General features: G+C 56.1%; 1 protein-coding gene across 1 annotated transcript in view; it reads right to left on the bottom strand.

Moving 5' to 3' along the window:
* Window positions 1–14,089, bottom strand: part of B4GALT5 (beta-1,4-galactosyltransferase 5) — a 33,277-nt gene extending 19,188 nt beyond the window's left edge. The window contains exon 1 of the mRNA XM_036395709.2: window positions 13,952–14,089. Coding sequence (XP_036251602.2) covers window positions 13,952–14,078 — 127 coding nt within the window. The 5' untranslated portion in view covers window positions 14,079–14,089. The remainder of the gene's footprint in view (window positions 1–13,951) is intronic.
* Between the last annotated feature and the right edge of the window lie 1,741 nt (window positions 14,090–15,830).

Here is a 15,830-nt window from a genome sequence, read left to right as displayed (position 1 = left end):
GACCTACAGAGGCTGCTTTGCAGCACACGCGATTTGCACCATGGAGACCAAGGAGAGATCCCTCAGCAGCAACACCCCGAGCCTGTCCCTGCTGTGGTTTCTTTTCTGTACATCGCCAGGTCCTGGGAAAGCAGCCATGCCAGCAGCCAGGGAAGGAGCACAGCCACAGCCCCACCTCCACACTATGCATCTGCCTCGCTTGCCAGACCTTTCAACTCCTGAAAAATTCTCCAAGCTGGAATTCTTCAATCATGTGGGATGATTGTTGTCCGAGATTTTCAAAGGCAGCAGCTCAGAGCTCCCTGCCAAGGGTACTCTCACCATGCAGTGAGTGTACCCATTTAAGACCCACAGCAGCTTGGCCTCCACAGTCAGATTACAGAGCTGTTCTTGTCTGCAATAATTAAAGGCAACACTGAATGGCCTCTCCAGCTGCTGTGTTTTATTAGAAGCAAAAAAGCTATCAGAGAGAGGATGCAACTCTGAACTTCCAACACACAGACCATTACCTACAGGATTTTGTAAGAACTCTGATGTCCCAAGACATTTATTAGCTTTGTTGTGAGCTAAGCAACCTTGGAATACACAATATTTTTATATGATTTTCTTCCGCCTGACAAGCAAACTGGTAATACAGCTGCTGTAAATAAATTAACTGATTCCATTATCAGCATAGGGAACGACTTCACTGGAAAAAAAAAATCATCCCTCTATCTATGAACTTATTTAACACCTAAGAAACTGCCCATCAAATCCCAGCCTGTGTGACACCTCCCTATGTGTCAGCAGTAGAGCAATGCCATGAGTCTGTTTGGGATGCCATGAACAGGGAAAAGAAAAACCCTTCCTTCAATCGCCCCAGGCCCGTGGCACCCGTGCCCTTCAGGACCAGACCCTGTGCAGGGCAGGCCATGAGCCCAGCACTGCCCTTCCCTCCTCCCCAGACACCCCAACCCTCACCAGCAGCGCCGGCGCCAGGCACGGGCAAGCCCTGAGCCTTATCACGGGCAGGGGGAATCAGAGAGCAGATCCGCACCACCCTGTACCACAGCAGCACTGCCATTAAGTTACACATTAATCCCAGATAAGCGGCCACAAGGCTATTGAGCCAGCCAGCTCAGCAAGGGATCAGCACTCGCACAGACCCGAGCTGCAGCCGGGGCTCGCGGGCCACCACCACTGAGAGGGACGAGGCTCAGAGCCCACCAGGCTCACCTGGCTCCGTACACACAGGAACACCCTGAGGCAAGTTCAGCAGAGGCTGTCTGTGATCAGGCTGTGGAGATGGGACACAAAATATCCTGCCTGTCCCTCTGTGGGCAGGAGCAGCCACCACTGCCTCCTCCTGCCCCGGCCACCAGCTCTGACTGGGTCTGCAGCTGCTTGGGAAGGGATGAGCACACACAGGGGCACATGAGGAACAGCAAACATCCTTTTCTTCCTTCCCTCTCTCCCACTGAAACACCTTTAAGCTCCTTGCGCACAGCAGCAACTTAAGTTTCTTTAAGAGACTTGTCTGCCAAGGGTTCTGACCACTCTCCCATTGATACAAGCAACAGGGCAGAGGGGGGAAAAATAATAAACTAATCAATTCCAGCCTGTCTGCAGCCAGAAATGGAGCTCTGCGTGAGTCAGACATACAGCTACCTTGGAAAAATTAAACACCTCGGGAATGGGAGGCCAGTGCTCCCAGGTGGAACAGCCAGAAGAGCAGAGCAGGCAGCGAGGGCAGGACTCCTCTGGGCCAGGGCAGCCCCGAGGGGTCTCAGCAAGGAGCTGGCTGAGGCTGGTATCCCACAGACCCTGCCCACATCGGCACCTCCAGCTCACTGGGCATGGCATGAGCCCACGGCAAAGCAGCAGCCCACCCTCCTCCTCCTCCCTGCCAAGGCACCAGCCATTCCCTCTATCTGTGGGCCTGTGAATGCCGTGTTGCTCTCTGGCACATCCTGTGGGTCTGGGGATTGGTGAGCCCTCCCCAGCCAGGGGGGACACCCCACGTGCGGAGGGAGGCAGCTGGGGGAGGGCAGTGTGGGGAAAAGGGTCAGAGTCAGCACCTGCCACGAGCCCTGCTCTGCCCCAGCTTTCTGCAGCGCAGCAGCAAACCCACAACTGCTGTGTTGACAGGCGTTTTCTCTTGTTTAATTAGGTGAGAGCAGGGTTAACCCAGAGCACCCTGAAGCCGGGCAGCCCTCGCCCCCCTCCTGCCACAGCTCCCTCCATCTGCTCCTGCCTGAGGGCCCTTCCCAGCCCCATGCACAGAAGCAGCAGCAGCCCTGGAGCTGCTCACAGGGCCAGGTACCAGCAGAGACCCTGCTGCTGCAGCCCAGACACTGCCAGGCCATCCAGGACAGCCCAGCGCACTCCAAAGTCAGGCTGAAGGGGTGGCTGCACACTGACAATCCTGCCCAGGCCCTCCAAACACAAAGGGATGCTTGACCAATCCTTTCCTATAACTCCACACATGAGTTAGGGCAGGAAGATGCATAACGGGTCTGGGCAGAAGTAGAACTGAGGCAGCACCTTATTTACAGGTTTGATTAGCAATAATTGAACAGGGAACGTTTTACACCTGGCTGTCACACAAGATGCTCTGCCAGCCCCACACCAGGGCTCAGGCCACAGCCAGGAGAGATGGGGCAGCCAGGACAAGGGGCCCACAGCACAGGCAGGGTGTGACAGAGCACGTCCCTGCACTTGCTCCAGGGTTATTCCTGCGGCAGGCAAGGAGGCAAAAACAAGGAGGCCTGAGAGGCAGAGGGGAGAGATGCTTGCAAAGTGCCAGGGCTGCTTTATGCAAAAGGAAGGAGCAGTGATGCTGTGGGAAGCACCTGCTGCTGCCTGAGAGCAGCCTGACCCACCTCAAAGCAGAAGCTGCCTGTGCCCCTCAGCCAAGTCTTTTGGTTGGGGTATTTTCAGTTCTACAGGCAGTGCCCACATTGACAGAGTGGGAGAGCTGTGACCTATGCTTGCCATACTTGCATCAAATGACAGCAAGACAGAGCTTGGTTCCTAGAATAAACTTCCCCTTTTCAGAAAAAGAGAGGGTGATTTGAATAAGCAGTGTATTTTCAACATCTTGCTCAACTGGACCATCGCAGTGCCCGCAGGTGAAGCGGTGCAGACCATGCTCACAGGGCACCCAGAGCAGCAACACACCTCTCGTGGCAAAAACCCCAGCCCCACAGGAAAGAGACACCACACTGCACAATGCACTGGCCCTGCCACTCCAGGCCAACCCTGACAAGCACAACAGCTCTTAACTGGAAAGTGATTTTAAACTTTTAACACCTTGCAAACACCTGCCTATAGGGACAGCTCTGAACCATGGGCTCCCTCTGCACACCAAGGGCACAGCAAGGAGTGAGTGCCTCTGGGCTGGCAGCAGCAAGGAACACCCTCTGCCTGGCTCTGCCTGGCTCCTCCACAACCAGCACCAGCTCCTGTGCTGCCAAAGGTCCCAGGGCAACGCTGCACTGGGGCCAGGACAAGGGGAGCAGAGGCCCCTGTGAGCTCCAGCACTGCTGACAGCCACTGCAGGGAGATGTGGGGCTGCCTGTGTGAGCAATAGGGAGTCTGGTCTCCAATGCAGAGCCACACAAGCTCACAAGAGTCACAGCTGCTCTTCTAGAAGGTGGAAGCCTGACTGCCAAACAGCAGAGTATCTCACTTAGCTGTCAGCACAAAGCTTTATGTGTCTGGAAACATGGTTTCAACCTGAAAGCTAGAAAAGGAAGCCTTTTCCCCTAAATGCTCCATGGTGGTCAATGGCTAACAACATTCTCACACTCCTACCTCCCCATCACCTCAAACTTCTCCAATCTGGTTCTGCATTTGGTCACTGCTGCTGTCAAACCTGCCTGCTGAACCTTGGGCTTCTTCGAGAGCACGGCACGGCACCCAGGCACAGGCCTGAGGCATATTCCCACTCAATAGCTGGTCTCCAGGCTGGCATTTCCAAGGGCTTTGATCCATTCCAAATAAGGCAATCAGCTTAGCCCTTGATTAAATACATAGCATAATCCACCTAAATCTTGTTAGCCGAGAAGCAAGTTGCTCGTCTCACCAGTTGTGGGTGGCAGCGCGTGTCACCGCGGGGCAAGTGGGGCTGTGGCACTGTGCAGGTGGCCCTCGGGGCATGTCCTGGGCAGGCAGCAGCACTGGGGCAGCTGCTGACCACAGCAAGGCTGCTCCAGCCAGCCCCTGTGCACTCCCATTCGTGGGGTCCTCCTGCAAAGCTTCCCCTGCAGCATGCAAAAAGCACCCACGGAAGGCACCTGCACCCTCCCAGCTGGCAGGTACAGGGAGGGTGCCCCCAGGGCACCGGGCACCCAACAGCCAGCAAAACCCTCAAAAAAAACCAAACACAGGAAAAGAGAATTCACTGATCCTGAGCAGGGAGCCAGGCTGCAGCAGGGAAGGAGGATGTGCTGCAGCTTTGGGGGAATTTCACACCACAGCAGTTTTTCCTTCCTTGGGAGGAATGAATCAGTAGCCCAGCCCTGTAGAGCCTCAGCAGAACAGGATGGTGCTGAGGGGGAAGCATGCCACAAGGGCCAGACAGGGGCCTGGGCAGGTGAGATGCAGGTGTGCAGGCAGGACATCAGCCCCACAGCCACCCCTCCACTGCTCTGGGCAGTCCCTGCAGCTGGGAAAGCAGGGAAAGGCAGCAGCTCCTGCTGCCCCCAGACCCTCTGCACTGCCCAGAGCACACTCACTGCGGGTGCACACACGTTTGCACCGTCCCCAACAGCGGGACACAGGGAGAGCGAGTACCCCAGCACCACTGCCACCCAAAGCCGTACTGGAACAGGGGAGATCTGCTCCCCAGACACAGAGCAGGTGTTACTGAAGTCTTTAGCAGACAAATTCCCTGGCAAGTGCTATTGCTCCCTGTTTCCCTCCTGGTTCTGGACCCAGCAGGTGGGGACTGGCTCTGCATGCAGGTGACCCTCTGGGGGCTGGTCACAGCCTGCAGGCAGGAGCCCTGCAGATCTCTCTTCCATGCTGCACTAGCAACTCCAGCACTTCCCGCAGCAGCCAGGCACGTTTAACAGCTACTGGAAAGATTTTAAGCTAATTTAACCCATTAAACTAGTTAACACATTACATGGCTTCTGTCATCCCAATTACCCTAAAAAGCCCAGGTATTGATCTTGAGACGAGTGCAGGGAGGAGGAAAAAAATATTTAAAAATTAGTAAGAAGGGGAAAAAAAGGAAAAAAAAGTCTTGGGCACAATCCCAAAACACAGTTGCAGGCAGATCAGGAAAATCTTCACAGGATTTCAAACAACAACAACAAAAGCAAGCAGCCAACAGAGGCAATATCTGCTCTCACCAAACACCAGCCAGGAAGGCTGAGCAGAGCTCGGCTCGCCAGTCACCAGCTGGTGTAAGAGGAATCAGGTTTTTGGCATGGGGATCCTCCCCCCAAGCCGGGCAAGGGAACAGGCTGCCCGCAGAGGAGCTGGGATGATAAATGACAGCAGTTGAGCACTGCAGGGGCATTTCACCGCTTCAGAGGTTGCTGCTATAACAATCTTCTCTGACTCAGCAGCTGAAAGGGACGCCGGGAAGGAAGCACCATAAAAAAAAAAAAGTCATGCATTATTAATATGGACTCTGGCAGCAAGACATGAGTTGGAAAAACACCGAGGGAGAAAAAAAAAATGACTGCAGAATAGGAGCGAGCTGCATGTGTGGAAGCATTTCACATTCCTGCGGGAGTGGGGGCCACCCCGCGCCCCTGCAGGGTCCCCAGCTCCAAGGGAAGCCCGTGTTTGCTGACAGGAACTCAACATGCACGGTGCTCTCCCTGGACCCAGGCTGCTGCAGCCCTGTGCAGAACCTGGCCACGGCCTGCACTCATTTCCAGCCACAGCAGCTCCTGGCTTTCCTGCCGAGGCACACGGCTGTTCCAGCAGCTGATTTTATTTACCTGTGCTCTGTGCATCGCCTGCTGACTCCCCAGGGCTTCCCCCCGTGCATCCCAGCCCTGCCTGGCCAGAGCAGCCGTGCCAGGAGTGCCCAGGGCTCCGAGGCACAGCCTGCAGCCTCTGCCAGCCCTGCTGGCACAGGGGCCACGGAGGCAGGCACTGAAATGCCTCCTTTTCCTGCCAGGTAGCAAGGGAAAAAAATATCTGTTTGCACTTGACTACCTGGTGCACTGCAGTGTTTGCTTTCCTCTCCTATTCCAGCTGCTCTGTACAGTTTTTTTGGAGGCAATTTATAAACATTGGCATTCACGTAGCCACCTTCTGCACTTCCCACCCGAAATCCTTGCTCCCCACCTGCTGCTGTGGGGACTCACCATCAATCCAGAGTGTGCACTCCTGTGTCACAGGCAGCCCATGGCCCTCTCCAGCCTGTGCTGCCAGTGCAGGGACCCCCGAGCCCCACTCAGGAGCCTCTTGGCAGGCTCTGAGCACAGCTCAGCCCAGCCCAGCCCGGGCCCCAGGCTCTCCAAAGCAAGGGAGGTGGTGGCTAACACAGCACCAGGCTCCAAGAGTCTCCTTGGATAATTTGTATGGCAATAGCATTCAATAAAGCCAATCAATTATTTTGCTATAAAATTCTCCAGACGCACAAACAAGTGCCGGTGGAACTGCTTACAGCCCAGCCCAGCCCACAGCAGCGCAGAGGGTGCTCTGCCTGTGTTTCCTTCCTTCCATCATGTGTGCAGGGGTATCCTCCACACAGAAACAGCTCCCAACCTTCACCTGTCAGGTGAGAAAGGCACAGGGAGGGAACAGCTTCATAGGAGCTGTCCCACACACAGCCCAACCATCACAGGGGCACGGGCCTGCCCACTGGGGCAGGAGAGGGGGAGAGGCTCCCACCGAGCAAGGGAGACTGAGGCACAAACCACAGGAAAAACCCACAGTCCTATTTGCACTCACATCCCCTGGGAGCAGCCCCTCCCTGCCGCAGGAGCTGGGGGCAGGCACGCACACCCAGCCGGGTCCCCCGTGCTGAGGAGGCTGCCCAGCTCCCCAGCAGCACCTCCAGAGGGGCCCAGGACGACAGCCCTGCCCAGGGCAAGGGCTCCAGAGAGCTTTGTGCCAGCCCACGGATGCCACGTACAGCTGCAGGCTTACATGGGCAGAACCTGTTGGTTTTGCACCTCAAACAGAAACCTAGGAAAATGACCTTTAGGAAGTGACACACAGCGTCACCACACGCTTCCAGCTAAAGCCCCAGCAAGCAAGCACTGAGCCATCACCTCCCCTGCACAGCCAGGAGGGAGACAGGAGCTCAAACCCAGCTTCTCACACCCCTGCAGGCACATTTGTGTGCCTTGAGAAAGCAAAGTGTCCAATAAGGGCACTGAAGCGTGTGGCTTTATCAAAAACACCCATAGTCACCATAAAGCACCGTGGGTCCCCCAAAACCACCTCCCCCCAGGTCCCTCCTTCACTTTAGCAAGACCAGCAAGCAGCAGGAAATTCCTTCCACAATGAAAAAAGGACCCCGTGGCCCTGCCCATCGTACTCCACACCATATGCAGTGTCCCACAAGGACACCTCCCACCAGGACGAGGGCTACACGTGCCATCCACTGTCACCCCTGGGACCTTTCCAAGCAGCAGATGAGGATGGCCCAGGGCTCTTCTCCTGCCGGGCACTGACATCACCCTCAGCTTTCCAATCCACCTTTCCTTTCAAAATAAGAGCAGCTCCAGGGTAATGCTGAAAGCCCTGGTGGTTTTAATGTTATCTATTCCACATTCCCTAAAAAACCACACCCACCAACATCTCTCAAAAATTTCTGATTTGGGCTTATCTTGCATTTCAACAGCACAGTCCACTATACATTTTCTCCTCTATCTCTCCAAACAGGACTAATCCCCACGGTATTTAGAGCTAGTGCTAGAAAAGCTTCAAACACACATTAACCACCCTAAAGCATCCGTGTTCAAAATGCTGCCAGCCAAAACCACAGCCAGAAGATTCTGAATGCAATGGAGAAGAAAAAGCCTGTATGGAAATAAACTTTACTAAAATAACCCAGCAAAGGTTTTGTCAAAGTAAATACATTGTATTGTGACAATGAGGTTTTAAAAATAAAGCTGTTGAGGGAAGGTTTTTCTTGCTCTGTCCAGCTGCAGATCAGCTCCTCTTGCAGAGCCCTCCCAGCACAAGGGCACATCTGCCATGCCACCACCACTGCCGCCACCCCTGTGAGACTCCCCGGAAATTTCAGTTAAGATTAAGTATTTAAGGACTCCATGTGCTTGGATATTTAAATCCACCAATTGTAACAGCATTCAAATGGGATCGAGTGCAAACACAGAGCTCCCCACACTGCTCAGCTCCGCTCCCCGCACTGGTCCCCAGGGGGGTTCATCGTACCCTGCAGAGCAGATGCTGCCTGAGTTAATGCAATTAATGAGTCCACCTGGAAGAGAGGCAGAGGATCAGCCCAGGAAATAAAGCAGCAGTGCCAGAGCCCTTATCTCCACCAGAACCAGCACCACCTGAGGCAGCTGAGTGCCTGCTGAAGCCCTGGCCTTCCATGGCCTCCCAAACCCATGAAGACCATTGTCTCCTGGGCTGACAGCATGGGTGGTTTTGCTTTAAGGTCTGCTCTGCTACAGATTACTGAGGTTTTGAAGCACTGAATTCACTGGAATGAACCAGTACCTGGAAGCTTCTGTGTCTGCCAAGCAGCTTCCACAAGCCAGGCTTCCAGAGATACACGGATGAAACATGAACTCTACACATAATCTGCAGTTGCAACACCCAGAGAGCCACCAGCAAAATAACCCAAACCAGATGTGCCTGACAAACAGCACAGGTGCTTACAGGCAAGGAAAACCCAGTAATTCATCTGCCCTCACAGTAATTTGTTAGCCTTGAGCAAGAGGTGGTCTCCAACCAACATTGCACCACCAGCATCCTGGACACACTGGCACAGGAGCAGCTGGGTGGAACAGGGCTGTTCCCCATCCCAGCCCTGCTTTGTAGGAGCCTCTGTGCTGGAAGAACGTGGTGCTGCCAAAGGAATATTTCCCACAGCTGCCACCAGTCTCCTCCTGCTCAGAGCACAGGAGATCCCAAGCTCAAGTTCTTGTATCAAGAAGCACTTGAGCATTTCTTACTACCCCCAGTCACTGTCAGACCCAATGACTGCAATATTCTCTGTGGGATTGGCTGTGGAACCAGGCTGCTCCCTCCTCAGGTTGTGAAATGCTGCTTGGCAGATCTTTGGGCAGAGGAGGGTGAGGGAGGGCAGGGCTGCTGTGTTCCACAGTAAGATACCACACTCCTCATGTGCCCGGGGAAGACCTGGAGATGAAAGCCAGGGCTATAACAGCACAAACCTCATTTCATTATTCCAAGCTGCACCTTCCCCTTCTGTCCTTGCTCAGACAGACCCAGCATGCTGCCAGCAAACCCAGAAGGACACCTGCACCCAGCCCCTGCCCGGCCAAGCTGAGGCCATCGCGGCTGAGCAGGGTCCTGGGCTGGGCACCAGCCCCAGTGAGGGCTGCCCCTGGCCCGGGGCTCTGCCCTGCCACCCCCTTCCTTCTGCCCAGGCTCCCACAGCAGAGCTCAGAAGGCAAAGCAGCAGCAACCTCTCCCCACACAGCTGCCCCAGCCCAGCAGCTCCACTCCCCACCGTGCCATGCCCCTGCCTTGGCCACCGCTCTTCCTCTGTCCCTCACCACCACAGGCAACTCAACCAGAGTGTCTCCAGCTGGGACAAGCTGGCAGTAGCAAAATCTTTTGCCATTTTCATCCCCAGAACTCCTCTGTGCTAAGATCTGCCAGGCTGATGCATTAAACGACCAAGGTGGATCAGCCACCTTTGGTGATACAACATTGTTCCAAAAGTGACAACGAGCTGTACCACGGCAGCTGTTGGTCCCCACAGCCCTGCTCTGCTGGTCACCCACACCCACCAGATCAGTGTTTCAAAGCATTCCTGCCTATCAAAATCAAGTTCTTGCACCATAAATGTAATTCAGGGCTTGTGGTGCTATTTCATGCCCTGTATGACCAGTTGGGAGCAATTCCTGATAAGTTTGGAGGAAGCAAAGGCAGACTGAATTACAGCTCTCTCTCAAAGGTAACAATCCTTCACCCAGTAATTTAAATTCTCTACATTATTTTCCTGCATCAGATCCAACCAAGTATGACTTCTGGGGAAATCAAAATTAAAAAAATTAAAATTAAATAGAAGCTCCAACAGCCATTGAGACAGAGGAAAAGCGAAGAGCTGCTACCTGAGCATCAGGGAAGGCCCCTGCCAGCCCTCCCAGCCATGCAGCCACCACCCTCCACACCAGGACCAAGTCCAAGGTCAGAGGTTGCAGCTAGAGGTATCAAGATTAAATGATTTTCAGCTTGGAAAAGCATTATTGCTTTCAGTTGCAGGAGGAAATCCCCCTAGTTTCCTAGGCCCTGTTCAAAGAGAACAAAACCAGACACTTGTAGAAAAGCTGTATGAGCCACCACCATGTGAAAACAGGGCACGCAGGGACAACCCCACACGCCAGGGATGAATTCAGAAGCAGAGGATAGGATGAAACAGAAACAGCTTCTCCAGGTGTCCCACCTCCAGGTCAGCACACTCTTTGTGCCCACATCACCCTTGCTCCGACCCTGGGGTCTGGGCATGGACAGAGTGGCTCTGGCGAGCCCATTTCTCCACATCCCGCCTGGGGAAGGCAACAGGCACAGAGGGCAGCTGTCCCGGGGGGGAGAGCCTCAGTGCCAAGAACAGGCCCTACAAAATAACGTGTCAAGGCCTCCATAACAGGACAAAACTGTCTGCCCAGTGCCAAGCTCTGTTTTTCCCAAGATGAGGCCAGTGTGAGCTCTTGCAGTGAAGGCCCAACCTGCCCTGCTGGTCCCAGGCCCTCTGAGCACAGCAGCGAGCACAAGCAACCTCCCCACCCGCACGGGCATCCCACGTACCTGCTGCCCGAGCAGGGCCTGTGGGACACGAGGGCAGCTCCTGGAGCCTCCAGCCACCCCAGCCCCGCCGTGCCCTGGCTGCAGAACAATTGACCTCATCCTGCACACCATGGGCACGATGAGACAGACCCACACAGGCACCGGGAGCAGCTGGAGGTCAGGGAGAGCCTGCTGTGCCTGTGCCATGGCTGGGTCCCTGGCACTTCACCCGCCAAGGTGGGAGCCCAGGGATGGAGCTGCCAGGGTGGTGTATGGGGAGGACACACGGGAATTGGATGTGAGAGCTGGGAAGGAGGTGGCACTGGCTGTTTACATTGGATCGCTCTGCACAAACTTGAGGCCACAAGAACATTTCAGTTCCCCAGGAGGAAACCTTGGTGAAGAACAGAAACGAGGAGCTACCTTGGGCATCACATACGTCCACGCACAGCACAAACATAAGGCCCAAAAGCCCTGGACTGCCTGCAGGAGCCAAGCATGGTTATTTGCTGACAGTAAACAGAAATTTCTTCCTGCATTTCCATCTGAAGCAGATTGCTGGGTTACGTGGGCTGTGAGGAGCCAAACACCACAGTCGATCAGGTAGCAGGCCAGCACTGGGCAGGCAACTCAGAACCCAGGCTGGGGTCCCCTTCCCCATCTCCAAAGGGCACCAGGAGCAGTTATCCAGCTTTTCCAGCCGACAAGCATGCCAGCTCCACACCAATGCGCTGAGACAGCACCCAGAAGTGCAACTGTCCCAGTTTTCTCCTGGCACTGGCGCACAACTGCTTGAACACAACACACCTCGGCAGCGCTGGTGAAATTTACCCCCACAGACGTGGGGCCTGGGGACAGGCTCCCACCCATGGTGACAGCACACCCTGCCACAGGGCCATGGCTCCAGGGCAGGCTGGCTCCAGCCCTGCCACCACCAGCTGCTGACCCACGAGCACAGACCCTTCCCAGCAGCCTGTGGCACCAGGCAGACAAAAGCCCTTCCAGGCTCCAGCTGGTTCAAGCGCACTTGCAGCTTCAGGTCCCATTTATTTGGATTTTTTTCTTTTCAATTGAGGTACAATCAAGGAATTGATTAATCACTGGATTAATCACTTCCCTGCCCGTGGTTTAGCCAATGAACTGCGAGTCCTTCTTCAGCCACTTCCCCAGCATTCCCTACAAGGGATGGTCTCAGGACAGAGGTTTCCCCAGCCCTTCAGTGGCCACAGAAGAGCAGCCCAGTCGCACTCCATGCACTGAGGCAGCAGCAGGAAGGACAAATGCCCCAGAACTCTCTGCTGACAGCATCTCTCCATCACCTGCATGTGGTTGATTTATTCAAATCCCCAGCTCAGCTCATCTCCTATCACACTCGCTCTTCTCCCAAGCTTCTACTCACCCCTGCAGCCTGAAAACAAACTCCCTCCAAGTGCTGAGAGGATTAGCCCAGCCATCCCAGGAATACCGGGCTGGGCTTTCATGAGGAAACATTTTTGGCTAAAAGAGGAAGAAATTAAAAAAAAAAGGAAGCAGATCTTCTGTCACCTGATGAGAAGATGACTCAGAACATCACTGACATCCATGGGTGGGTAGGGACAGGGACCACTAACACCTCCTTGCCTCCTCTTTGAGCATCACAGATAGGAAGAACATTGGGTAGGACGTGACCACATTATCTGAGGTCCACACAGAGAAAATCCTCTTGGCACAGAACTAGCCTTAAATGTATTTATACCCTATACCACCTCTAAGACTGGTGACCACATAGAAGTAACATGAAATTAATCAGAATACTCAAAAAGAAGGAAAAAAAGCCATCCTTACAAGAGAAATTTCCTTCTTAAAGCGCAATTCTACCTGGGCCTGGGAAGCTCATCCACAGCCACGCCGTTCCCTGTGCCTGCCCCACAAAGGATGCCCTGGCCACAGAGCCACTGGCCCACAGCAGCACGTGAGTGAACAGGACAAGCCAGGCTGTGCCCACAGAGGGAGCAGGAGGTGGCTGTGCCTCCCGGAGCCTGGGGGCCAGCAGAGCCCTGGGCCACCACGGCAAGGCTCAGCACACACAGCCCCACTTGGGATGTGCCCAGGACACGGGCAGAGCCTCATACACCAGCCAACCCCTACTCAGCCCTGGGAAAGGCTCCCAAAGCCCAGAGGCAGCCACGGGACATCATTTGTAAATAAAAACCCACAGAAGTCACCTTGAAAGCACACAGAGATCTCCTTGGGATGTCCAAGATAGGAATGGCATGAGCTATACCAATGACATTTCAAGGAGAAACTCCCTATTTCTTTGGAAAGGGCCGTTTCTATAGAAATAAATTGTTGCCAAAGTTTGGTTGAAGGCCAAACCACGAGCCTTAGCTCCTTGCAGGAACGAGATACACCGTATGAAGTGAACAGATGCTTTCCGGGCACAAGCCTTCCCGTATCTCAGAGGAGACAGACCGACAGCCCCACCAGCACCGGGTGCGGGCCATATTGACACACGGCTTCTCCAGTTCCCCACGAAGCTATGACACGGAGCACAGGGACGAGTACGCTCTCCTTCTAAAATACACACTTCTCATCTTCCCACTTGACAATCAGAGTAGGGTTTCCGCGAGGGAGCACGTTCGGATCACAAGCACTTGGACAACACTGCACTACTCCAAAACAAACTCCGCGGCGGGCAGCAGCGGGCTCGCTGCCCCCCGCCCGCCGCGGGCACGGGCGCCGCTCGGCCCCGGCGGCGCGGGGAAGGCGCGGGGAGCGCGGCCGGCGCCTCCCGCCGCCCCGGGGACCCGCAGCCCGGCCCGAGGGGCGCCGGGCACGCCGGGGGCAGCGCCGCCTCCTCCTCCGGCCGCGGCGGGAGATGAGCACGCGCTGGGCAGCCCCGGGCACCGCGGAGCCGCAGCCGGGGGCGCCGGGCCCGGGCCGCCCCTCGCCGGGGATGCCGCGGCCCCCGGGCCGGCCGGGCGCGGATTACTCAGCGTTTCCAGCGGCAGCCGGTGCGCCCGTGCCCCTGCCCGTGTCCCCCCGCCCCGGGCCCCGGCCCGCCGCTTACCGATGCCCGGCGCCACATACACGAAGTAGAGGAAGGAGGAGGAGAGCGAGAAGAGGAAGAGCGCGGCCAGCAGCGAGCGCCGGGGCAGCAGCCGCCAGGCGCCGCGGGGGCCGCGGGGCCACCGCATGGCCGATGCGGCGCCGCCGCCGCCCTGCTGCCGCTCCGCCGCCGCCGCCGCCGCTCACATGCGCCGAGGCCCGGCGGGAGGCGCCGCGCCGGGGCCGCTCCGAGCCGCCGCCCGCGCCCAGCGCCGCCGCATGAATGTGCCGCGGCGGGGCGGGCCGGGGCGGGGCGGGCAGCGGGGCGGGCCGGGCCGGCTGAGCCCCCGCCGCACCGACCATCCCGGCATGCGCCGCCCCGCGCAGCGCCGGCGGTCCCGGGGAGCCGGCAGCGACCTCAGCGCGCCCGGCCGCGGTCCTGGGGTGCCGCTGATGCTCCTGGGATAGCCAGCATTAGCCCCAGGAGGTTAGGCACCGGCTCTGGGGCCCAGACAACGGCCCTGAGACAGACCGCGATGGCCCAGGACACCCAGCAGTGGTCAAGGGACACCCAACGACGGCCCCGAGACACTCAGGAGTGGCCGAGGGCAGCCGGCCGTGGCCCCAGCGAAGCCATCCAGGACACCCAGCCACGGCCCTGGGACATTCATCCGTGGCTCAGGGCACCCAGCCATGGTCCGGGATACCCAGCCATGCACCTGGGACACACAGCCCCAGGAGAGCAAGGGCTCAGCCCCTGCCCTGCCGAGCAGCAGGGTCTGTTCGAGCCTGTGCTGGACATTGTGGGGGAAGACACAGCCCGAGGGATGTGATGGACACCAATGCATAGAAGGGAACAGGGGTGAAGTCATCACAGTCAGTGCAATAATCAGCACAACCAGCAACCAGCACCGCAGTCAGTTACAGAGTAATTAAGTAGTTTTGCACACATTTGTGGGCAGCTCCCCTGATGTGTGTAGGAGGAGTTGGAAGCAGATTTGGAGATGCTTGAAAATGAAAATATGAGACCAGAAACACCTTCTTTATCGAGGGAGCTGGAAGTAGCTGCAGAGCAGATGGAGCCCAGCCCAGCCCAGAGAGGACTGGGTTTTGCCTCGTTTATGATTGGAGACTTTGCTCAGGGGAGGCTGGAAGGAGAGACAATTCTTATTTCACCAAAAGATAGTGCTGAGAAAACCAAGCCAAGACTCCAGGCAGGAAGCAAGGCTGTGGGCCAGACATGACCAGCTGCCACTGGGAGGGCAGCAAAGGCAGCAGCACTCCCAGGAATGATGGGCTGTGGGGTAGGAGATGGGGACGGGCCATCTGCCAGGACATGCCCTGTATGTCCCTCTGGACACGTGTCCCAGGGACAAGGCTCTCCCAGGCAGGAGCGAGGCATTGCTCAACCCAAACCCTGACCCCAGAACACGGCGAAGGCGGGGCTGTGGGCTGGGCAGTGCCTTGGCCCAGCCCTGTGTCAGCCTGGTGCCACACACCGGGATAAAGGATTCTCCAGGTATGGCTGTGTGTCACAGCAACCCCTGGAAGGACCAGCCCCCCTTCCAGCCTGGATGCAGTAAGGGCACATAGAGAAAACAGTTCCCACGTTCAACAAATGGGACACAAGCAAGCTTCTCTTAGATACAGAGTCTCAGTGGAGCAAGGGAATAAAAATAAAGTTAAAAAAGAGAAGAGTTTAGCAGAAAAATAGAAATCTCTCATTAAAAGGTAAGGCGTTCATTTCCTTCCTGTGCCAAGTCATGGAAGGATGCTGAGGAGGAAAACAGGGATTTCCCTGGAGAGGCTGCATGAGCTGCATTAATTTCAGGAATGAGGAAACTGGTACTTGTTCTTGTTTTCCAGGATTGCTACTCTATCACCCCCTTCATTGAAATAAA

The sequence above is a fragment of the Molothrus ater genome, chromosome 17 (genome assembly GCF_012460135.2).
Source record: "Molothrus ater isolate BHLD 08-10-18 breed brown headed cowbird chromosome 17, BPBGC_Mater_1.1, whole genome shotgun sequence".
Classification (NCBI taxonomy): Eukaryota; Metazoa; Chordata; class Aves; order Passeriformes; family Icteridae; genus Molothrus; species Molothrus ater.
The sequence above is the reverse complement of the archived record's forward strand: the minus strand, read 5'-3'. Positions and strand labels throughout refer to the sequence as shown.